This window comes from Barbatula barbatula, assembly GCF_947034865.1.
Source record: "Barbatula barbatula genome assembly, chromosome: 1".
Lineage (NCBI taxonomy): Eukaryota > Metazoa > Chordata > Actinopteri > Cypriniformes > Nemacheilidae > Barbatula > Barbatula barbatula.
The window spans coordinates 15,091,925-15,117,219 of record NC_136766.1 but is presented as its reverse complement, the minus strand read 5'-3'; the positions used below and the strand labels follow the sequence as shown (position 1 = coordinate 15,117,219).

Here is a 25,295-nt window from a genome sequence, read left to right as displayed (position 1 = left end):
TTAACTATGTAGCTTTCACATGAAAGTTATATAGAATATCTTGTAAAGAACAATTTTGCAGAACAGCAAAAAGATTTTTCCTTCAAGTAACACTGTGCTTTCATAAACAAATCTTTTTCGATTTATATTGTTGTCTAAAAAATGCATTTAATGCAAAAGAAAAAAGGGTTAAAATGTAGAACAAAATAATTGTAGAGTCTTGTATTTTTTTAAGAACACCATGAGCCGTGTTAAATTAGTACACATCTTTAATGCAAACAATATTTTAACTGTTTTAAATATTTTAACAAAAGGTACTCAGTACTATCATCTGTAAGGCACATTTAAGACTTGCTACCCTGAGGTCAGATTATTCTAGTAAGATTTCTGCAGGTGCAGTGACCTTTACAATGGTATTAATTCACTTATTTTAATGGTACAATACATGCAGGTACTCTCTACTTAGTGACCTTTATAGTGCATATATTTCTATTATAGTGAGGGCACTGTATTATCATTCTTAAGGTTGAATTAGCCCTCCAATGTTGACTTGTGACCTGTGCAATTTACACCTGATGACAATGCATTCATCGACACAAAAAGTTCCACAAATACATTAGTAAAATTACACAGCTCTACACAAATATAATATGACATAGTACATTTTGTGTAGTATAAATATAAATAGTGACTCTGTGAAAATGTAAAGTATTTCTATCTTGATGGCATAAGTAAATTCTTTGGGCAATGATATTTTATAACAGTGCATAGATTTAAACCTTTGAAAATTCATATTTTGGTGTGGCTTCAGAACACACAAACCTCAGGTTCCTGACCATTAAATTAGCATTCCATTACATTGTTGCATTGATACACAATACTAAATCCCTAGGCTGCATATTAACACATCCAACTAACAAAACGTGTCACAATTTAAAGCATGTTCTGTTTGTTAGTTTTACTTAAAAAAAGTGCCAAAATACAATATATTGTAGTTCTTAGGAAAAGGTTGAAGGAAAACACTGCATACATACTGTTATTTAGGATCATACATCTACAACAGCAACAAATATACAATTCAAATATAACACTCCACTAATGCAAGAAAAGGCACTTTTACAGTAACAGAGTAATAATGCTTTTAAGAGTGAGACAAGTCTAATACATAAGTATTGTTACGATTCCCTTTTTTAATCTACCATAGCTTTATTTTTGTCCTCCTGGGATCATTCTGGTTATGGTGACTCAGCTTGTTTCGGTTAAGTTTCCGAGTCAGCGCTACTCAGATGACCCCACATGGCATTGTACATTTTTTGTAGTAAAACATTTTTATTGAATACTGCTGTTTGTACCAATGTTGCATATGGTTATGAACTGTCACCGACCTCACAGTTTGAAAGGCTAAAACCCACACAGCCTAGTCATTTACCAATGCTTCATAGACTGGTTGGTAAATCATAAAAATAATTTCAAAAAAATGATTAAAGTTAAACATCTCTGAATAGAATAGTTGTAAAGTTGTAACACTTAAAATAAATAATATTTTTGCAGCTGATCCTAAATAAAGGTACTTTGTATCAGCTGCGTACACGGTGATATTTAATAAACATAAAGCTGAGTGGAATTCTGTGACAGTTCAAATTATTGCAATTGAAGGCAACACTGTAACATTTTTTTGCTGCCTTAAGTTTTTAAGTACAGTCAAATTGGCTTTACAAGTTATATCTTTACATTGCTTTAACTCATTAAAATAAGTTGAGCAATTTTAAGTTTTATTTTATAATTCAACCACTTGCCAAAAGTTATAAGTTGAAATGACTTGCATTTACAATTTGATTTGATTGTGCTTAACAACGTAAGGCAGACAAAAATGATTAGTATGATTACTGGATTGAAGTAGTTGTCCAGTTAGAGGGGTCCATTCTTACTCTTCAGCTGGATCCCCCCTGACTATAATGACCTCATGACAAAGACTCATGTACAACATTTGTTGTAGAGCAGATCTACACATGTTCAGAATTCTTAGAATGCATTAAAGTTGTGCTTACCTTCCCTATGAGTGTCAGAAACGTCAAACTGAACTGAAAGTTCAGACAGTTGGCTATATGACTTTGTGGATGTCATATATGCTATAAGACATGGCCATTTTTTGTCATTCTCACTTTTTTCTCACACTAACATTTTCTTTTTCCTCCATGTCTTGCTCTGTCTTAGTGACAATTCTGGCATTTTGGGTGGCATCTCTGTTTGTTAACATTGCAGCGGCAGCCTCCACTTGTGTCTCCAGGACCCTGAAGTGAGAAAGAAAGATGACAAAACCTAAATAGGCCTATTTCGGAAATACAAACAAAGCTTATTTTCTTTGTGTTACAAGAAACCATGTTGTAAGAAACCATCCAAGAGTTCTGACCATTAATCTTCAGTCAAGTAACTGTTTTCTCAGATACAATATATCACATTCCTATGTGTTAGGGATCTGTAGGTTTCTGTACATCTAAAAAAAATATTTTGTCATTGTGGCATCATAAAAGTACTGTACATAACCAGGGTTTAATCTATGAGATGTCAGTTCTATCTTTTGTTTTGCCACATGACTGTATAACAACATGCAGGTTTAATTTCTGAATACTACATGAGCCTTTCTTGCCCCTGTATTCTAAACAATGATACCAAATTGAGAAAAATAATTATTCAAGTTCTGTTAAAAAAACTTTCTTACTTTAGGCCCCCAGCGTGGTCCTCTGGTGACCCAGCAGATCTCAGTGTGGCAGACAGTACAGCGCAGCCAATCACAGCCCTCCTTCTTCTGCACAATGATGCCACACTGGGGACAATGCATCGCCTCTCCAGAGTTCACAAGAGTCTGTTGATGGGACAGAAAGTGGAAAAGATTTATAATTATTATTTAATCTCCAACAAATTTTAAAATAGGCTACTTATATCCGCTAATAAAATGAGCAGACATAAGCTTTGACATGAAATGAGGATCTGTTATTTTGCGTTTGACCTTCAGTAGGTCTCTGGTTCTGCGAGCTGCAGAGTCATTAATGGCGCGGGCTGCTATGTCGTCCTGGTACTGCTTACAGTTCATCCCTTCATGAATGGCCTAAGTAGAGATAAGCAATGCACCAAAAACTCAACAAAGATAATATGAAAACCAAAAAAACTTAAGTAAATAGAATAGTGAATAGAATTGTGGTGAGATTGTATAATCAAAGATTTTCTTAAGAATGAAAAAAGATTATGTCTACCATCCTCTACCATTTTTACATATTTTAATATATTCATATTTGGGTCTCTGTATTACAGTGTTTTAGCATAGGACAGTTTACCTTGCACAGCAGGCAGTTGTGTTTTTTGCAGACTGGGCAGTGGAAAGTATTGACAGTATCTTCATAAACACACCAGCCTGGACAGTCAGCAGTTGCACAGTGATAACTGCCCTCACATCGCGACTCTGCAACAGACAGACCCCTTTGCAGCCAGCGCTCATAATCTTCTACTGACACCAGCTGTGACACAGATATACGTTTGGAAAGTTTAATGAATAACATGCATTACATTTTATACTCAGATGTTGTATGACTTTAAAATATCTTGCTTAGACTAAGTTAGCGTTGACCCAATAACTGAGTTTTAACCCACAGGAGACGTTTTTGAGCCCCTTCTATCAAAGGACCGTTACAACATATCTGGTTTGTTGGTTAATTTAGTAACATTTACAACATAATTCATCATAAAACCAACAATGCCAACAAAAATGAATGCAAATTTGCTTGCTTGATGTGATAATGAGATGCAGAGGAAGAGAACAGCTCTCTTTGATCCAGCATTTGGGGTTGTAAGGTCAGGTTTTCAGTTCATATTTCAGCACTGTTTCTGGTCTCCTGTCTATTTTGTTCCAGGGAGTGGCACAACAAAGCCATAAGCACAGCAAGGGTAATGAATTAATATGTAGTTCTCACAGCTCTGATTTCTCTCTCCTGCAGGACGCAGTCACAGGCGTAGGCATCGTCTCTGTATGGACAAGCCACCTGAGGATCCTCAGACATCAGAATGACAGAGCGCAGACACTCTCTATGGATACAAAGACGGAATATACTGAAAATACAGCATGGCATTATAGTACAGTACACACTACAGTATAATCTGCTTCAGCAGTACCCATCTAACAAATAATCTCTATAAACATAAAGAGATTTTTTTAAAGACTTTCTCACTTGCAGAAACAGTGGAGACACTCTCGAAGCAGGACTCCCTCCCCAGATTCAAGCTCCACGTAGCAGATCCTGCACTCCACTCTCTCTGGATTAGGAACCAGATCCTGTCCATCAATCTGCACCAGACGTGCAAAGTTCTCCCTGCGCTCTGCTTCTTTGGCCTACAGACAAAGAGAACGTAAAGATTGATCGAAAGTGACCAAATCTAAGACTAGTCCCAGATAAACCTAAGTGTTAGAGGTGTCTTGATTGAAAACAACTTGCACTGACATATCTTAATATATGAGTGCATTTGTTTAGTCTCAAGATGCGCACAGTAATATGTTTTATAAAGTATGTTAAAACTACTTAATTTAATTAGTTAATGTCTTAGTTTAAACTAATCCTTCATTAATCCTCGTCATCATAATTTAATACAATTTATTAAATTTGGAGTTAAAAGTTGGACTGAAAATTTGATCAGGCTTTCTAGTAGGTAAAAGTGCTAACCTACAAAATACAAAGAACTTTTTTCCCTTCGGTTGGAAGTGAAGCAATAAAGCTCCCAGTGATTTCACAGGTTTGACTTGTTACTATTTTCAAAACAAGATAATCCATGTTATCCCAAAATCAGAATGACAAATGATTTAGGGTATATTTTAAATGTATGATAGAATACACAATGAATTCAGTCATTGAGCTTATACATTTAGACTATCAAGTAACACTTACCAAATACAAAGTCAACACTCATACCCAGAAAAAAGTGGCGACACCCAAGCATTAAAAGATCTTTATTTGAGCTTGCAACATAGTTTGTTCTCATACTCACAACAGAAAGATATTCACTCATCCCCCACTCATAAACCCAGTCAAACAAGTTATGCTACTGATCAGACGGACTATTTTCAGCCGATGCATTTAATGCACAATGCAAATATTGCCAATCAACATACATGTACAGCAGCCTGAGGTTCAGCACTCTGCTTAAGTTCGCAGAGGTCATCTGTGAACTCTCTCTTCATATATTTTAGTATACATGTAACAGCATAAACTTTCTCGCATTCGCATCAAAGCATGTCTTCCTGCGCAGGAGCAAAGATTTTTAGAAAACAGGTACCATGCTGTTGTCCTCGCATGCATACAGGTCCAATGGAGTCACCATAGTGCAAAAGTCTTTAAAACACTGTACCGTGGCACAGTTTCAGCGTGTTAGACATCGTCTAGAAGGGTAGGGGTTATTTAGCACCTGGTTGTGAGCTCAGTTATTGTTTTGCAATAATATGCAGCATGTTTTAATTCTGAGGAAAAGGTGGTTGACTAAAGTTAAGTAAACAAAAAAGGTGCTTTATTGGATTACCCTTTACAGATATCATCCTGCATATTTTTCATTCACTTTAAAAATTCCCAGACTAAAAATTATTAATGAGTTGATGTTGAATATATACAGATACTTTAGGGTCTATATCAAAAATGAATTTGTGCCAAACAGGCCGTGCATTCCAATATGTTACATTACACAAAGGCTGTGCAAGTTTTTGCGAGAAAGCTGAGCAAAGGTTATTACTTACAAAGATATGCAATATATTATCTGATGCTCAGTGCCTTTATATAGGCCAAGTACCTGAATAAAGTTTAAAGCCAAGGCATGGCTAACACAGTGTGGAAGAGAAAAAGAAAAGTGTCATAAGATCCAGCTGAAGTAACAGCATCATGCAATTCAAAAATCCATTATAGTATAACTGAGTTCAGCCTGTTTAAGTGGTTTTAAAAGAGCTGTTTAAATAGATGAGGTTGGCATGTATAGACTGTTCAGGTTTGTGCAGTGTACCAGCTGCTGTTGGTGTGTGGTTGAGTCTGTGCATTAAGAGTGTATCTGTTTTTTAGTTGAGAACTATGTGTGGTTGTGTGTCAGTAGTCCTGGTCGAGGTTGTGCAGTAGTGAGTTGTTGCCCCTCAGCTCCTCTCTTCTCCCTTTCTCCTTAAAAAAGAAATAGAGACAGAAGAGAAGAGATTCAGACTGAGGAGTCAAACTGAGCTCAAGTTTGATCCTGTTCAATAATATATAGGTAGTATACCCATCCACCTAACTGCATTAAGAATCAGTTTGTATTCTCATTAAATAAATCCCTATTCTGACCAGAGGATTCTTCCTGTAAAACGTGGTATGGTGAGGATGAATTCAATAAAATATAAAACATGCCAGTCTCATCTATTTGTATTAAAAGGACAGTTCACCCAAAAATGATTTTTTTTTATTTTTCCAAACCTGTATACAATTCTTTGTTCTGCTAAACACAAAGGATGATAATTTGAAGGATGTCAGTAACCAATGTGTTCAGCAAAACAAAGAAATGTATACAGGTTTGCAACAACCTGAGAGTGAGTAATATGACAGAATTTTAATTTGTGGGTGAACTATTCCTTTAAAGTCAATAAAGTGAAATATGGGATCAGGTTCAAACTAACTCCTAGATTTTAAAGGCATTCATCCAAAAAGATAAATGCTCATAATTTTTTCACCCTCATGTCTTTTGAAACCTGTATTACTTTCTTGGGAACACAAGGGATGATATATTGAGATGCATTCAGGAGTTTTGTGTTCATACAGTAGAAATCAACAGGGCCTATGCTGTTTGTTCTGCAAAATATCTTTAGTGCTCTGCAGAATCTTTTGGGGGTAACCAATTCCTTTACAAATCACTAGTAATCTAGTCTAGTTGGAAAGTCCATTCAACAGTTTCAAGAGAACCTACTGAATGAATAAATGTGAATGTGGGTGATGCGTGTCTGTGCATCTTTTGGTTCTTACCTGTTGGTACTGTCTGATTGCTTCTTTTTCTTGCTGAATGCGTCGTAGCTCCAAAGCATCTGGTCTGTAGTTGCCGGGAACAGTGTACCCTTCAGGTCTGTCAGCGCTACACATTTCACAGCCTGGCCGGGTTGGTTTATTAATATATGTACAGGTCGGACAGGCCCATCCCAGCTAAATAAACACAAACACATGTATTAAAATACTTTTCATCATTTAATGTTTTTTTAATTGAACTACATAGAGGTATTTATTAAATGATGTGAAAATACTCATTCGATACCTGTGTATTTGTTCTGTTGCGCACCAATGCTTCGTTCAGCTGGGGCATGTCAAGGTTGATCAGGTCACGGATTTCACCCAAACCCAACCTCTCTGTCCCACTAGCACTGTTGTCTAGGAGGTGAAATCAAGAAGAGTTTTACTTTGTCGCAAAAAGCAAACATCCGCAACTATATTTTCAATTCAGGTGTTTATACACTTGGGCTTATCACCAATATTGATGGTCTTTTGCGGTCACGTTCATGCATATCAATTTAAGCAGTGCTGTAGGAGTAACTACGCATACACACTCATACTAATATGGCTGTTGTGCAATCTTGTAGGCAGGGTGCTGTATGGTCTCGATGCAGCGTTCAGAGCCGCTGGCCCATTGGTAGCTGATTCTTGGCGGGGCTGACTAGATGATGGCATGAGTAAAGCACTTTCTTGATACAGTGACTGATTGAGACGGGCCTGACGGCCAGAAACAAGATAAAGGAACGCAGTGTCGCCATCTCGCTGAACTCCGTAAGACGCCAGAGATCTCTGATCGGAGCACAAGGACTGACCGATGACCCAGCGCTGCACACGCGGATGAAAACCATAGTCTGTGAAGACCTAAGAAGGCAAAAGCAAGCTTTTGTGTTAATAATGTGACAACAATATGCTGTATGTCACTTTATATGAACCGCTTAAATCATTTGGGGGAAGAATTTGGGTGTGTTTATGTGGCACTTACTTGCTGTTTGAGAGCACCAATGGTTGAGTGTGGGAAGACATTTACTGTGACACAACAAGATGAGGAAGCGTCCTCTACCACCACAGCCAGGCTGTGCAACAGATCAATGCACCAGATGAATACAGATGAGTACACATTCATGTTGAAAAAGTATATTTAAGGGGTTCAGTAATAACTTCTAACTGCATCCAGTGTAGACAAAATGTAAAATTATAATGGTAGTATTGCGTTCTATTGTCTTTTGTCTCACCATGGCGCCAATGTAGACACGTGTAAGACAGTTGGTATAAGTTACAAATGATTTTACCGATTGATGTCAGCCATTAAGTCAATCTATTTAAAAAAAAGCATGTAAACACGACAGTCAAAGTGTGTCAGTGCCTGTAAACATGCATTTACCTGATTTCAATGTCTGTGTAATTTTGTTTAGAGGGCTTAATGCACAGAGCAGCTCTCTGTTTAGCCAAGGAAGACGCACAAATGGATGCCCCCTTAACATCACCTGCCTCTATAGCGCTAACCAGCTCTGCACATGTCTCCTCTACAGAATAAAAAGACAACACTGTGAAACGAGAATAAGGGGCAATCGGAAATGGAGGGAGAACATGAGGGTGTAACTGAGATATTTGCATCAACACAATAGACAATTGACACTTTGTATTTTGTTTGGCAGTGGAGTCACGCAGTTCATGAGCAGAAAAATAAAACAAGAACACAAATGCTACCTGTATGTGGCATTGGTGTGGTGCTCTGTGAATTTGAAGGTTGAGGAAGCTGTTGTCCATCCTCAGGTGGGGAGCTAATGGCCACTGAAAACAAGAGAAATAGATGAGGCGGTGTAAAAGGAAACTGAAAAATCAAAGTGATATACAAATGTGAGCAAAAACAAAGTTAGAGGGCAAACCTCTTTGAGCCTCACGGAGCGATGACATCACTACAGTGGCCCACTCCTGTGCTTCCTGCTCACAGCGGAAGTTGAATGTGATCTTATCGTGCGGGGGTGTAGACAAACTTAGTTCATGGCACTGTGTTGACTTGACTTCATAGCGAACAGTCTTGAGGTCAAACTCAGCAATGGACTAAATGAATATGAACAGTCAGCAAATAAGAAGCTTGATTGATTATTACATTGTTCAATTATTTTAATACGAAAATAACCCATTTTAATGTGAGATATCTAAAGCTCAATTATCGCTTTTTTCATCAGGTTTACAAAATATGATTTTATAACAGATGAACTAAATTAATATCAAACCGACTCAAAACAGTAATAATATCACCAGCGCAACAACAGCACATTAAAAGTGCCAGTAGTATAATTGTTTGGTTTTAGTAATTAATAAAAAAAGAGTAAGGACTAAACTGTAAATATATTTTCTATTTATTAACTAAATATAGTACTAAATAATACAGTAGAGACTAACAACTATCGTGAAACTATTGCATTTTGGGCTGCAGGGGGAGGATATTAACAACAAAGGCAACCAAAACAACATGTGATTCACTCGTGTGAACAAACCCGAGGGCAGATACATATAATGACGATGCAAAGCTTTCAAAATAAAACCAGGAGCGTGCCACCGTGTATCCACGAGTAACATAACTGGTGTTAAAAGCACTAGAATGCGAGTTTACATGGAAGTTGACATGTCAACTCAACTCACCACACTGCGTCCAGCAGCTGCTCCGCTGATGTCCCGTAACGTGAGGCGGAATTCCCCTGCCTTTCCCGGGTCCATGCTCAGCTGAAGACGGAGAGATTCGTCCCCGGCGCCCGGGAGACAAAGCGGTCGTATTCCAGAGTGGCATACCGACACCTTCACCGACATCAAAACAGTGTTGCAGCCCGACTGCGAGGCCTCATGGCCGAGATGAGACGATTGTGGCTGGGCCGGCGGAGGTGTGCGAGTCCACCCGCCTGAGCTCAGCGACATGCCGACATATGTTGTTTTGACACCCTACTACCTACTGATTTCGTGCTCTAATTCGAGGGTTGGAGATATTCTACAACTCCATTGGAAGTAAGCGGCCTTGCCATCTTTGTTTTAGTTTCATTAGGAGACCAGAGCAGCGTCAGAGCAGGAAACAACACTTGACTACGAGAAGAGGCGTTACGCCTCCTTTTGAAAAAGCTCACTGCTGCAACTGCTTTCTCATCTAGGGGATATCCCAATTTTTACTCCCATGCATATCAAGGCCTAGTATTTTAGAAATATTTGAAACAAACATTATAGTAATATTTCTATAAGGAGTGAGATCATTGAAGTTTACACCTATTCTTTTTTCAGGAATTTTGAGAATGCCGATAATTGATATATGAATCTACCTACTGTATGAATAGTAGGTCAATGTTTAAAGTTATGGCTTTGTTGTTTTATTTGCAGCTTATTTGAGTGTCCATACATTTTTACGTTTTGGAATAATTTTTTTATAATTGATCATTCGATAACATATTTTGTGTTAATTAAAACGTGTCATTTAAAGAACGAAAAAGAGAAACTCGTCTGTTTACTTGGTCAATTTATACATCAATTGGAAGCTACGTCACAGGTTTTTTTTAGCTACGTCCCAGTTGTCACGTCCCCTAGACTACAAATAAATAAAATATCACATAAAATATCGTACATCTCTTCTCACAGCCGTGAAATAATTAACAATTAAAACAATTGAAATTGTAACATTTGTCAATTCAGAAAATGTAGAAAAAGCCCAATCGCTTTTTGGACATTGCTTGAATGACGTTACATTTCACCAATAAAATAAAGAGTACGTTTACATGACGTATCAAACAGCCAATAGAATAACTCCGTATTTTCAGACTCAGACAATGAGCCATCGGCGACGGAAACAGACTGCTAGGAGGCGTGGTCTAGTTCACTGTTTTCGGAATCTAGAGAGTGTCGATCGATGTTTAGGAGATTCTTACGGACGTAAGGCACGAAATAAGGAATATAAACCTTTACATTGCTCAAAGAGTGCTCATTTTAGCTATCTAATCGCGTAATTTAAAGCGACGCTTACTTTGTTATTTAGGGATATTTGTTCTAGGTTAAATAGGGGGATGCTGCAGTCGGTGTCTTGGAGCTCGACACAATCTCTCAATCTTATGTTGTGTTTACTGCAAATAAGAAGCTTTATTATAAAAGAAAACGCCTGCAGAATATGTCAGTCTCGACCGAATCATTTTCAAAGATACTGAATTTAAAATTCACCTCATGTGTAAGCAGTTTCCTGCACCGCGTAACGTTATAGACGCCTGAAGATTTTAGCTTGTATTGTGTTCGTATTTGTTGCACAACAAACCCGTAACATTCAACTGATCCGTCTGGCAACCGATTCTGCTGATTTCTTCGCCGTTCGTTTTCTAGTAATCGGTAAGTAACGTTACGTTAGTTTGTACAACGTAGCATTAAGTTACGAATGAATTATACCGTTTATGTGTCCTCCATATATCAACGGCGTAGTTGTTTGGCTGCATGTAAAGAGAATGCATTTGTTGCCTTGAATAATATTGCTGTTTTGTTTCTTAAATTTGGCCTCATTACAGTATCGTCATGCATTATTCTCTGTTCTCGTACCCCACACACCCAGGTCGATTTTGAAGTAGGAAGTGTTTTGATGGCGAGTGGGGGAGGGGAGGGAGGGGGTGAAATGGGCTTCTATAGTGTGTTTAGCTTTTTTGATATTTGGTAAACAAATAACTTGCTGATTATTTTAGGCAATTATAAAAGTGTGTCTAATGGCTGGAAACACTACAAGACTTTTCAAAACTGAACAGGTTTTTTAAAATAGACATCATACACCTGCAGACTTTTGGAAAGTTTTAGATAGAAACACACAAGCTGATCAAAGCTGCGGACTGGCACCGACTTTCTGCAACAAGTCCAGACTGAAAGTCTTGTAGTGTATTTTAGCCTTAAGATTGGGTCTAATTTATTTATTTAATGTATTGTATTTTTTCTAATAGAAATAAGTCAGACTATTTTGATACTGTAGAATTTAGTGTTTAGGACTTATTTTCAATCAATATATTTTTCAAAATTTTAGAAATCATGTAGACTTGAGATCATAACCTGCTATTTGTTTTGTCTTTCATTTTAAATCCATCCATAATAACACACTTTGAATGTAACTTCGCAACACTAGACACACTATTTCCACTTGGGTATCTGTAACGCTGTTTAATTAATCACAACTTGACACTGCACTACTTATTTGTGGTAACTGGTTCTGTTGCCAGATATGTCAGTTTTAATTAGTTTATCCAAAGACAAGGATATATATTTGATTTGCGATATGTGTGTTTTATTTTCCAGCTATGAAGCTTCTGGAGAATTCCTGTTTTGAGGCATTATACTCCCAGCTGTGTGTAGAAACTGGAGACGCCCGCATCCTTGGCAGGTATAAAGTTATTTAGACGCCGTGTTCACACAGCTGCTAAATCTCACCAGTGACTGTCGCGTTGAACACAGCTATGTTTGTTTTGTTAAATTTACACTCCCAATATCGTACAGAGTTCTAGATATTTAACAGTTTTATTTTGGTTTTAGTTTCTATTACGGTCTAGCATCCTGTTACACATCAACATATTCACATGTTCATGTGGTTAATTGAACTGTCACATGAATTGTCTGGGCATATCTTTGTTTAGTTGTGATTTTACACTTTGCTGTGCAGAACTGTTACCACAAATTATATTGATACTTGCTTGCAGGGGTAGTTATGTCTATGTGAGACAGGGACATGTGTTGAAAGAGTCATGCATTATACATTAAAGGGACAGTTCACCCCCCCCCAAAAACAAATAAAATTCTGTCATTTATTCACATTCGAGGTGTTCCAAATCTGTATAAATGTCTTTGTTTGGAAGAATGCTTAAAACCAAGCAGTTCTTTGCCACCTTTGACTATCTACCATAGTAGGGAAATTACTTTATACCTTTTTTGTTCTGTTGAACACTAAATCAAATATTTTGAAGAATGTAGGACAGCTAACAGTTCTGGGGCACTTTTGCCTACAATTGTCATTTTTCCTACTATGGTAGTAAGTGGGGTCCAAGAACTGTTTGGTTACAAGCATTTGTTCAAATATCTTTCTCTCTGTTCAACCTAATAAAGAAATTTATACCGGTTTGGAACAACTACAGACCAAATAATTAATGACAGCATTTTCTTCTTTAGGTGAACTATCCCTTTGAAATTTCAGACATGTAGCAACAAAGGTTTAGTAGCTTTCTTTTTATTTATTTAATTCTGTGCTTGGAACATGTTGAAAGTGTCACAGTAGTGGTAGTGCTGGACTATTATGAATTATTATGTAGGTTTGTGGCAAGGATGGTGTGGCCCCAATGGAGACACGGTTGTTATTATTGCTGTGACTCAGACTGTAGTGTCCTCTCTAACATGTACCAGTGTGGTTATTTATGGGTGAGTGTAAACACGGCTGAGTTTCATATGATCCAGCAGCTTGCTATTTATTTTCCTATTTATTTAGTGCAGAAAGTACGGAACAAAATGTAAATTCCAATATTACATCTCGTAATGATACTAACAATGGCATTATTATTTAAAACTAGCTTAGTTGGTATTCACATTCTGTCTTAAACAACCCTTGTGTTGCAGATTATGAAAAGTTCACCTTATGGTTTCCTTTATTGTAACACTCATTTTTAAAGGCTTGAACTTTGCTTGTTGGAAGTGGGCCACAGTGTCATATGTTGCAGCCTTTGCCCTTCACCTATAATTAAACCTGTCTGTGAAGTGTTTCTGGGACTGTTAATAGTTGCACAACCACTTACATAAGCCTAAAAGATAAACACACACCATATTCCTACACCCTGCTCTACATTTGTGACACTTAGAACATGCCTTTAAACTATAGGACTGAGAAGTCCGGATTAACATAACATGACAGAAATGCTAGCAATATCACGTGAAAATTCTGTCATTTACTTGTCATTTCAAATCTGTATTACTTTTTTCTGCAGAACAGAAAAGATATGTTGAAAAATGTTGTTAATAGGCATTCTGCACCCATTAACCTGCATTGGTTTTGTGTGTCCATACAATTGAAGTGAATGGATGCCAGCACTTTTCGGTTACCAACTTTCTTCAAAATATCTTCTTATGTTTTCTGTTCTGCAGAAGAAAGAAACTCGTTCAGGTTTGAAATGACAAGCATGTGATTAAATGATGATAGAAGTTCACCTGAAAAGGAAAATAACACTTCAATCCACACTGTAAACCTGAACAAGATGGGAAAACAAAAATAAATGACATTCCCAGTTTTAAGTAAGCACAACTATCAAGTTATGAGTTTGTTGTCCTCGTGCATGTCAACGTCTTTTAATTTTAAACATTTTACTAAGGTAACTTTCTTATGTACAGTTAAATAAAAAAATGTCTTAAGACAACCTAAATATTTCAGCTACATCAACAATTAACAACTCTTCTGAACGATGGTTCACCAAACTCTTCTAAATATCCTAGAAAAATGAACATTCATCATTAACAAGTCTTCAAAAGAAACCACGTATTTTTCCTTTCTAAAAACTCAAAATGTACTCTCCTAATGCAGTCTTACACAAAGCATGCTGGGAACTGAAATTCATTCTCAACAATTTGTGTTGAATTAACTTGTTTAAATTAAGTTAAACTAACTCAAAAGTAAGAATTGGTTACAGGAACTCCAAATATTTAATGTATTGTATAAAATTAAGTTTACACTACTTTAACTATTTAATTACTTTGAACATTCCGGTTTACAGTGCAGTTCTAAAAGCTGAATTTATCTAGAACTGGAATGTTTTGTATATATAAACTTCTATGTGAAATAAGTGTCTAAATAATAGAATATAATCATTAAACAATTTAAAAATAAATACACCTTGTTCTTTTCTCTCCCTTTCGCTGGTTGCAGGATAGAGAGTTACTCATGCAAGATGGCTGGTGATGATAAACACATGTTTAAGCAGTTCTGCCAGGAGGGGGAGCCACACGTACTGGAAGCTCTATCACCACCTCAGTCCAGCAGTGCTCCGAGTCCTAGCCTGTAAATTGAACACACAATCCTGTACAACATAAACTTTGCATCAACTGAAATGTTTACACCGTAAACTCATTTTCATGAATTTGCTCTTAGATTGGGGAAGAGCAGTGAGGATGGAGAGAACCCACTAAGTGATAAATGTTGCAGGAAGACTCTGTTCTACCTCATCACCACTCTGAACGAGTCGTTCCGGCCTGATTACGACTTCAGTGCTGCCCGTGCCCATGAGTTCAGCCGCGAGCCCAGCCTCAACTGGGTAAGTTTGCCTGATTGCACATTTTAGTGCTTGTACAATATTTTGATAACTTAAAATGGTTGGCATGAATGGTACATTTAGTTTCTGATTAAGTTCCATGGAGCATACTTTCAAAGGAAAAAGGTGTTTTTAAAGAATATTTTTGTTTACTTGTGTTCATCCTGACATTGTGTTTGCTTTCCCCCAGGTGGCTGACTCTGTTAACAGCAGCCTTTCTTCTGCTGTGGGGGAGCAGTTCAACTCCTTAGCACCAGAACTGTGGAATGCCATTGACCAAGAGATAAACCTACAAAGCTGTGACATCTATAGGTGTGTGAAGATACTATTTCTAGCCTACTTTACGTATAGTCTATAGATCAGTGGTGATCCGTGACTTCTCTTCAGCGGAAGCAGTAATCCTAAGGTCAGCAAAACATCTATTTAGCCTGTCATGTGAGTGCTGCGTAATGTCAAAATATGTGGCTGCTGCAGACGTTTCGAAAGGGTTTTTAATAAAAGAGACACTCGTGTTTGATAGATACTCACTTAGTCTCATGAGGAAGTTAAGAGTTAAGTGTCAATGCAGTGTCTACTGAACGCGAGCGTCTCTTTTATCATAAACCATTTCGAGGAATCTGTAGCAGGCACGTATTTTGATAAGATGCGTGATGCACATAGGTTCACTTATTTTAAATTCCTGCTTCCCCTGAAGAAGAGGCACCGATCACCACTGGTATAGATGTAAAAAACGTTTCAAACCTAGCTCTGTACATCTGTTTAAGTAAATTTTAATTTGTTTGCAGCTACAACCCAGACCTTGACTCGGACCCCTTCGGTGAGGAAGGCAGTTTGTGGTCCTTCAACTACTTTTTTTACAACAAGAAACTTAAACGCATTGTGTTTTTCACATGCCGTTCAGTCAGGTCAGAAGTCCCTCTTTAAACAAGTGCACATAAAGCATGATTCTTGCTGTCAAGGTTTATTGAAAATAAATGTTCCTTATGTTTAGTGTCCTCAGTAGTTATGTTTGTGGTGGTCTTGACAATGAGTTGGACATGGAGCTGGATGATGATGAAGAAGCAGAGAACTTCATGGAGGACAGGTGAGAAAATGCATTCGTGCGTCTCATTTTTTTTAAAAACCTCTTAAGATCCGTTCTGTCTGATTGCTCATGATATCATAGATTATAACACTAAAATACAAGATGGCTCACGTGCCTCTGTCCAGTAGAAATAGAGAACAAGTTAGTGTGGTAATATCATGCCTTGATCAATGGTTGTCATACTAGTTTAAAATGGTTCCATATTCTGTATTGCAGGTTCCCCCGAGCTCTTTGTGTTTGAAATCTTTCTCAGGAATGACCTTCAGCCAAAGGGCCTCACTGTTAAACTCTCACTTTTACCATCTAACTCTTTCCTGAGTTCATTATCATCCTTTTTTAAATTTGTTTGTGCACTGTTTGCTTGATTTTTACAGAGTTCAATCTAGAGCTTTATTTGACCTTTTAACCGAGTTTTTTTTTGTACATGGCTTGACATGAAAACCATGAGTCCAGCCCTTCTGAAAAAATGTGACTAAAGTAGCATATCCAAACACCAGCATTTCTGACAGCTGAAACGAAACATGTGAGGACATTCTTTTGAACACATATTGAACTACAAAGACTATAATTGAGCCACCATTTCTTGACCCATTTTTTTGCAATTCTAATGTTTTCATTATTTGACCTTCTGTGTGCTGTTGGAAGATTGTTTCTATCAATTTCTCTTTTATAAGTTTACTGTGTAAAAGCTTTTTAAAAACAATTTGGGCAAACCGCTTTATCTCAAACAACGGAGTACATTTCACCAAGATGTGTTTCTAGGTATTTGATCCTTTAACCTGGCCTGCTCTACCGAAATGTGCAATTTTACAGAATTCATGTTTATCGGACTGTCTTTAAACTTAATGTTTTATTGAAATTGCTGATGTTTTATAAATATTCAAAATCAGCTAGATACTATATACACTGATTGTATTCTAGTTCATACAATTTGATGGTTTAATTTTCATTTCAGCAATTTCTTGTCTTTCTGGTACAAATGTATCTGTTAAAATGGTTCTTAGTATGACATCTGTAGCTATGTCATCTCCATTTATCAGTATTTAGACTGTTCCATTATATATGTAGTTGTAACTTTTTTTACACACTTTATGAATAAACGAACTGATGTTATGTTGGCGTAGCTGAAAGTTGCACATACAAACCAAACATTTTGAAAGCTGAAGTTTCTCAATGTGTCAGTTTTCATAATAAAAGCAAATGTAAAATATCTTATTGGGTTTTGACTGAAAGACATGTAAATGAAATGTGTTTTTGTAACCATTTTAGCATTAATACACATTTACTGCATTGTCAACTATTTAAAGCGTTTCTGTGACCTTTCAAGAAATACATATGTATAAAGTTTTGTTTTGTTTAGTAGTTGTCTTTCTTGTATTTTACATTTTCTATTGAATTAGTAAACAAGGTAAATGGTCCAAATCAATGCTTGACAAGTTATCACAAATCTTTGACCCAATTTCTATATCCTGCTCTATGTCTAAATATACAGATTTTAAATAACTGGAAATTACTTGACGTAAGTGAAAATATGATGAATGGTAAAAGGTAATTGTTTTTTCTCCAGAAGACTTCGTGTTGTAATGTATGTAACATTATGCTGCAAATGTACATACATCCTTCCGCACATTCTGTAATTATCCAAATAAGTTAAAAACAAACGCTGCAAATATGTCTAATCTAGACAGAACTAAATTTAGAAAACAGGTTGGCATATAATCTACATTAAAAAATATCACTTTTAAACGGGGCTTGGACACAACAATAATAAGAAAAAAAAACTAAATAAGCACTTCAAGACTTTATAAAGAACAGATCATAATAGATTATCAAATAGTTCTCATTTTAGAGAGAACCGTCACAAAATCATGGCGTCGTGGTCGCGTCATCAAAATGCGACTCCCCTCAATCGTAAACAGCAGCAAACGATGCGCAATATGAAAAAAACACATTCATATCTGTGGAATAAACACTCGGTATTACAACGCTTCAGATTTATATACGTCGTATATTTTAGCAATGGTCGCAAAATTTATAGTAAAGTATAGTATTTTACTTGCTCGCGTTTCGCATCCTGAACTCTAGTTATCAGGTTGGAATGTATCATCCAAACACGCGAACGGTTGAGCACGTCAAATCCTATATTTAGTCTTTACATATTTAGACATTCAAGACGCTCCCGACATTTCGACTGCCTGTTAAAGCAATCCAATTAAATGTAGTCAGTAGGCCTATGTAGGATGAGACGATGAAGATGACGATCATTTTATGCAAACTTTAGAAACACCGATGCGCCTTTTACAATCTCTGGGAAAATAAAGGTAACTTAAGACCTATATCTTGTTACTGAACCAGCATTCTGTAACCTATGTCTGTTTGCCATATACTACAGAGTTTATCTCCGGGTTCCTATGTGAATACTAGGTTTCATATTTAAAACACGTTTAAGGGAAGTTAAGTAGACCAACTGTCTTTATTGTATAAAGTGCTTTATATACAAGCGCATTGACTGTACTGTGCTTTTTGCGCAGAGATGGTTCTGTCTTTGGTAAAGCTGTGCGCTCGGGAGGTGGTGAGTGACCACAGCTCGTCGCCTTGTTGGTTAAATTGTGTGCCGCGGGAGCTCTACCGATCGCTGCTGGATGCCGCTTTTACCCACTCTCGTCCCCTGGCCGTCGGCGAGCTCGTCCAGCGATGGCCCGACAGGAGACTGACCGTGGGAGGCAGCAGAAAAGCGGGCCAGTGCACTCCGAACCGCCTGTGCGTTCAAGCGATGCTGTTGGCGGTGGTCAGAGGATTGACGAACAAGATGTATGTGTCTAAATGAGCAATCTGCCCTCTCACTGACTTTTATTGATGTATAACATTCGACATTATGTACTGACTTCTTTCTACCTTCTGTCTTGTCAGGTGTTGCTTGAAGGTGCTGGATCTCGGTGGATTTCAATGTGAGAATGTGCGAGTTGAAGACTCAATGGGTGGATGGTCCCTCACTGTTGCCCTTTGCTCGATGGTGCTACAGGCTCGAGCTGCTGCCTCCAGGGCTCACAGGAGAGATGGAGAAAAAGAGAGAAAAAGAGGACTAGAAACAGTACGTGAGAAGGCCGGCACCGTCAAACGAGACCGGGGCACGGCAGGGTGTGTGAATTACAGTGAAGAAAGCGAGAGAGGACATAGGGAGGAAAAACTAGGGAAGATGGAATGCACAGGTAATCGAGAAAACAGCATCGGTCATGATCAGGTGGCGGTACTGGAAGATGAGTCGGGGAAGGGTGTCAGGAGGAGGATGGAAATTCAGAGGAGAAAGACATCCGAGTTGAACATCAGTTATGATGGAACTGGTTTCTGTAAGCAAGACTGGGATGAGGTGGCGGTTGTCCATGTCAGGGCTGATCTTTTCGTCAATGCCCGTTCCTGGGAACGTGTCCGTGATGCACTTAGTCACCCCGGCCCTCTGAGGCTCCACTGTCGCTACCTCCGTGTGGAGGAACTCTCAGCATCCTCCATAGCTACTTTGTTAAGCCTCTTGCCACAGCAGGATCTGCTCGGTGTGGACATTCGCTACTCCAGCCTTGGGGTGTCAGGCCTGGCAATGCTGCTTCCGCTGTTTGCTCCTTTTCTGCAGCTTCACTCTCTAAGACTGCATTACTGTAACTTGGACTTGCAACGCACACAACCTGGCCAGCAGGGGGCACTTCAGGAAGTGTGTAAAGGGCTTGGCTTGCTCAAGAGACTTAAGAGGTTATGCCTCACAGCACTCAGGTTACCAGGACACCTGCGTTTGCTCCTCAGGTATATACATCGTTAACATCCACACTAATACACACCTATGACCGCTACTTGTTTCATACACACTTACACACACGCTTTCTGTTTCATTGTTTCCCAAACTCTATAAAAAAAATTCTGGATTCAGAGAAGTTGTGTATTTGCCCACTTACATTTTTTTTATTGATAGTATTTACCATAGTACACTGTGGTAAAATTCCTAAATACTATAGGGTTTTCAACTTCACTACAGTAGGCTAAAATAAATACTATAGACTATGCTAAAAGTATACAACATTTAAAAAAAATGAATCATGCTGCAGACATCAACAGCTTTTTATTTGTTATGAATGATTCTCTCTTTTCTGTCTAAAGCTCTCTCTCCCACCCTCTGGAGGTGCTGGAGCTGCCATACCTGTGCCTGACGTCCGCTGATCTGGCGTACCTCTCATGCAGCCAGCACGCTCCGTTCCTGAGAGAACTTGACCTGAGTGAGAACTGCCTCGACGAAACCTCCCTGCCCTCTCTGCGCCGTCTTTTTGGTCAAGCTGAAAGCTCACTAACCCAGCTTTCACTCTGCGGTTGTGGTCTCTCGGACGCTCTCCTTGAAGCACTCCTGCCCTCCCTGTCCTGCTGTCGGGGTTTGCGTAGCTTAAGACTGGCCTTAAACCCACTGTCTAGAATAGGACTGCTTTCGCTGGCACGTACAGCTGCGGGTATCCCTTCGCTTCGTCTACTGCTTTACCCTAATCCACTGGAGGAATATGAGCCAGGTCTGCCGGCTTTTCCCTCCAGCGCTCAGCTGCTGGACTGGTCTCTGATGGAGGAGCCTGAGGCCAGAGACTTAACACTGAGGCTGCTGGATGAGGTTTTGAGCTTAAGAGGGCGCTCACGTGATCTTATTGTGACCTGTGACTTCCTAAACTACAGCCCAGATTTGTCAGTGGATGATTAGTGAATATTTTATTTGTTTGAGGCAGAGTGGGCATCTCTGTCATTGTTCTGAAATGCTGTGAGTCTTCATCAAAATCAACTTTTTCTTCTAGTTGCATAGTTACTTCATTAATAAGAATCATCAGTCTTAATACTAGTGTCACATTTATACCTTGCATAGAAATGATCTTGTATTTTTGTCTTGTAGTATATTTTGGTTATATTACGTTATAATATTGTAATATGGTAATGTTTATAAACACTGAGGGAACCAAAAGCAAGGAATCATGTTTTGAACCAAACTCCTGTAGAGGTTTCCAAATTGTCTTAGTTGGACTGTATACATACTGTTTAATTTGGAATATTATTCACTTCGTTTACTCATTCATGTGGAATTTGGGTTACAGTAAGTGTACACTCACTTCTCAAAACCAGCATCTGTATCCCTCCTTCCAAATAAACAGAAACCAAAACCTTTCAGACAAGAAATATTGTCCAAATGGGAAATCATTTTTGCCCACAGGGACTGGTCCTGTTTCCCTTAACAGACTACAATTAAGGTGTCTGAATTTGTGAATTCTTATTTTACTGGTTCGACGCTCCTTTTGGTCCTGCAACAATAATCCAGACCAATCTTATTTTAGGAATAGATTTAGATCTAGGTTGAGGGCATTTTCTGCAGTGTTAGAAATAGGATTCAGTCTAAATATTGATCTTATATACTGTAATTACACAAAATACTGCTTCTTCAGAAACTGAATTTATTACAGCTGACAGCAATAACATTATATCATGCATAGGCCTCGACTTTTGTGAAATCTTTGACTGGCCTGCCTTTTACTCCCTATGACATAAAATTTCACAAACAGCTAAATGGTTTATACCTCTGTCAGCAATCACCAACACCATTACAACAGAAAACAACTCTCAAGGCACAGAACCACTATTTTTCCATAATCCTTTAATATTTTTGTGAAGAATGCAGCAGTTTACATTTAGGCATTTGGCATTTCTCTTACCACTGAGCTACAGGAAAGCAGTTATTCAGGAAAGCAGTTATTGATGAAAACTGAATACAATACCAAAAGACAGAGTTTCGTTTCCTTCCCTAGACAAAGAGCATGGATGATGTCAATAAAAAGCTTTAGCAGGTTGAAGCATCAACTGTGTTGCCAGGACTGGAAATGAGGGGAATCAGGGGGGTGGGGTTCCAGTGTGAAGTGCAGTTTGAAAAACCTCCATACCCCATTTAATTTTCATACATAAATATAGTTGGATTTTCTGCATCTATGGCTTTAAAATATCAAATGTATCCCCATCTAGTGTCCTCACAGTGAATCTCTGCCATTTCGACTGGCTATTACGGATCTGGCAGAAGATTGCTAAACCCAGCCACCAAGAAACCTAACAGCTCCTCACTAAACTGACAGAACACAATGATGTTGAGACATTACTGAAATGCTTGTCAAACATCTTGGTTGGTCTAAGCAGGAATGGGTTCAGATTATTGCACCGAAAAAGTTCAGCAAACTTACTGCTCTCAACCAGCCAACTCCATTCCTCAAGTTGTCATCAAGAGATGCAAAAGGTAAGTTGGGATCCAGTTTCTAAGGGTATATTGCCTCCCTGCTCTCTACTACCAGCAGAGTCAGGCTAAACATGGCTGTTACTGATCACAGTACTCTCAATCCCCTTTTCATTGTTGTTATAAATAAATAACCATCACCATCTATGGCTAACAGACTAGAAATAGAAATTCTCAAACTTACTGTGGTTCACACTTATCAGCATCTGTTCTACATTTTTTTGCCAGGAAAAAACAACCATGAATGCAGCAACATGAAAGGCGTCTTCTGAATCAGGTGAGCATTATTTCATGTTATTCGTATCCAGCTATATATGCCTTTTGAGTTATCTTAACTGGACTCTATCGGTAATACTGTACATAAGAGCGTTCCAGGAAGAAGTATTTGTGTGGTAAGGGCTTTTTTGTGTACCGAAAGTCCAGGGAAAAGGGGAATGGAGAAAGTGTGACATATGCTGTTGGTAGAGAGAGGAACCGTGTGAAACCCATCAGCTTTGGTCGATATTGCAATGGTGGCAGCAGATGTCCTGTTGGTGTATGATATAAATTTAAAGTATAATATTGGTTGACCATTATTGATATTAATAAGTCTAAAGATGTTCGTTAAAATACTGAAACAGGAAGTGGTTCTGGACCAGCGTTATAAATAGACTATAGACAAAACAACAGTACTTAACTTAATGTATTAATTTAGCTGAAAATATGCTCTAACCTTGAGGCTCACGTATCCTAGACATACTGCATGTCTCTCCCAGTCGCTGTGTACACTTCAGTCTAAAAGCAGATCGTTCAGAAATCAAAAGTCAATTGAGCATTATACTAATTCAACATTTCAGATAACAATTTTAACAATGCAAATAACAAATCTGAGATTCAATGCAAATCATGTTTAATACATTTGTAGAGAGTTATATACCTAGGTAAGCTAGGACCCCCCAAAACATTGTCTTTCCTCCCCTCAGGTGGAGGTGGTGGGGCTCGGACCTGTTTGTTCTTTTGTACCGAGCAGAAATATTGAAGCACCTCTATGTGAGACATCACACTCTTTATTCCTTTACTGTACAGGAACACTGACCCACTGTGCACCTGTAAAATACATAAAACATGCACCAGGCTGAAATGGCCGATTCTATAAATTTTGAATAAATTGGAGGTCGTTCACACAGAAGTAGTTTTACACTGTGGTGAGCAGGGCGTCCCAAGGGAAGTGAGGGAAAGGCGCAAGGCCGGTCACGAGCATCAGCTGTGCGTGCCCCAGGCGAGAAGAAGAATAAGAGAGGAGCGACAACAGGAAAGTGCAAGAGATGACCAGGCCTGGACATTATGTTTTATTATGTTTATTATCTTTGCATTTACAATCTTTGCAAGTTCGTTTGTTTGTTTATTTAATTAAAAGTTGTTGTACAGTCGCCGGTTCCCGCCTCCTTCCTTCCTTTTATTGAACCTTGTTACATACACATACTGTAAAAGAGCACTTCTGACTGTTTCCAAATATATCTGAATATGATTTCACACCTTGTACGTTCTTGTCCATGTAGACAGCCAGTGGGCGGCCATGTCTCGAAGACTCTGGTGCTGATTAGGCTCATCTTTTGTCAGAGTGTTCCAGTGCTCTAGTTCTGGACATAACAACAGCTCAGCATCATCTACACCCAACCTCTGCAGCACACACAGAACTAAACCCCTGCCAGAGAGAGAGAACTTCATTCCTATATACTGTAAAAACCATCAACTTCTTCATAAATAAGCACATTATTTATACAGTACTAGAATGTTTTGCGTGCTTCACATAATGTAACGCAAATGATGCAATCATTGTGTAAAGACTTTGCAGTTTTCCTTACTGAAGGTTAACATTTTTGTCTGCTAATATGGCGAGTAGCTCCACAATTGTGTCGAAGCTGCCAGAACTCACATGCACCATCAAATTCAACAGCTCACCAACAAAATGCTGTTCCTCCCTTGACTGCAAACAAATGTTTATTATCAAATACACATAAAGTAGTGTTTGCTAAAAGAACTTTATGAATTCATTGCTTCATTTACCATGTTTGTGTGAATGCAGTTTTGCAGGCAAACCAACAATGCTCTGCCAAGAAATTCTTTGCTTAACACTTGCTGTTGAATTAGTAAAAGTAGTGCGTTAAGAATGCTTTGCTTCTGAGCCATGTTGGAACGGATCAAGAAGTCCAGCAAATGCAAGCAGAAATCCTTGGGGTTTAGTGAACTTGAAATGCACTGTAAAACACACCCAAATATCAATTTATGAAGATAAATAACAGACATAACAGGATAAAATTACTGGAATAGAAGAGAAATGTTCATAATGTTCACAATCATAATTCAAAATGTTAATATTAGGTGAAACCTTTAAACCAGTGTATGCATGCAGTATATATTGGTTTGTTTATAGACCGTTTCATAATTCATCGGATGCGCACACGCCTGACCCCCAGTTAACATCCGGTTTGTGTTTGGCTTGTGTCTAATAATATAACTATTCATCTATTTTTTATTTAATTTATGTTAATATTAATTTGTATTATAATTTTACTGTATAGTACTTGTATTAAAAAAACGATTTGCTGGATTTGGTTGTATGTTCATTTCATTAAATAAACAATTTGTTGAATGGG

General features: G+C 38.1%; 3 protein-coding genes across 7 annotated transcripts; 2 read left to right on the top strand and 1 right to left on the bottom strand.

Moving 5' to 3' along the window:
- Positions 1–232: 232 nt before the first annotated feature.
- Positions 233–10,089, bottom strand: shrprbck1r (sharpin and rbck1 related). The gene is made up of 14 exons (XM_079453238.1): positions 9,654–10,089; positions 8,894–9,068; positions 8,715–8,798; positions 8,389–8,530; positions 7,990–8,080; positions 7,562–7,868; positions 7,273–7,385; positions 6,990–7,163; positions 4,200–4,360; positions 3,945–4,056; positions 3,312–3,491; positions 2,987–3,085; positions 2,699–2,842; positions 233–2,270 (listed from the first exon to the last, which is right to left on the bottom strand). Exons 1-14 carry the CDS (start codon positions 9,921–9,923, stop codon positions 2,190–2,192), a joined length of 2,133 nt encoding a protein of 710 aa, XP_079309364.1. The 5' UTR covers positions 9,924–10,089; the 3' UTR covers positions 233–2,189.
- maf1b (MAF1 homolog, negative regulator of RNA polymerase III b) lies at positions 9,511–17,985 on the top strand. 3 transcript variants are annotated; one of them, XM_079453256.1, is made up of 8 exons: positions 9,511–10,010; positions 12,306–12,390; positions 14,908–15,039; positions 15,130–15,292; positions 15,480–15,601; positions 16,075–16,194; positions 16,281–16,373; positions 16,590–17,804. In XM_079453256.1, the coding sequence occupies exons 2-8, from the start codon at positions 12,308–12,310 to the stop codon at positions 16,612–16,614; spliced, it is 738 nt and encodes a 245-aa protein (XP_079309382.1). In that variant the 5' UTR covers positions 9,511–10,010; positions 12,306–12,307; the 3' UTR covers positions 16,615–17,804. The 3 variants fall into 3 exon arrangements, with proteins under 3 accessions (XP_079309382.1, XP_079309381.1, XP_079309380.1); XM_079453255.1 differs by lacking the exon at positions 9,511–10,010 and adding an exon at positions 10,778–11,363 and having other exon boundaries at positions 16,590–17,985; XM_079453254.1 differs by lacking the exon at positions 9,511–10,010 and adding an exon at positions 10,780–10,919 and having other exon boundaries at positions 16,590–17,846.
- Positions 17,986–18,246: 261 nt separating this feature from the next.
- Positions 18,247–21,897, top strand: LOC306900869 (leucine-rich repeat-containing protein 14). 3 transcript variants are annotated; one of them, XM_079468190.1, is made up of 4 exons: positions 18,247–18,694; positions 18,905–19,184; positions 19,284–20,165; positions 20,517–21,897. In XM_079468190.1, the coding sequence occupies exons 2-4, from the start codon at positions 18,907–18,909 to the stop codon at positions 21,094–21,096; spliced, it is 1,740 nt and encodes a 579-aa protein (XP_079324316.1). In that variant the 5' UTR covers positions 18,247–18,694; positions 18,905–18,906; the 3' UTR covers positions 21,097–21,897. The 3 variants fall into 3 exon arrangements, with proteins under 3 accessions (XP_079324316.1, XP_079324317.1, XP_079324318.1); XM_079468191.1 differs by having other exon boundaries at positions 18,281–18,694; positions 18,766–19,184; positions 20,517–21,571; XM_079468192.1 differs by having other exon boundaries at positions 18,291–18,349; positions 20,517–21,571.
- The last annotated feature ends 3,398 nt before the right edge of the window (positions 21,898–25,295 follow it).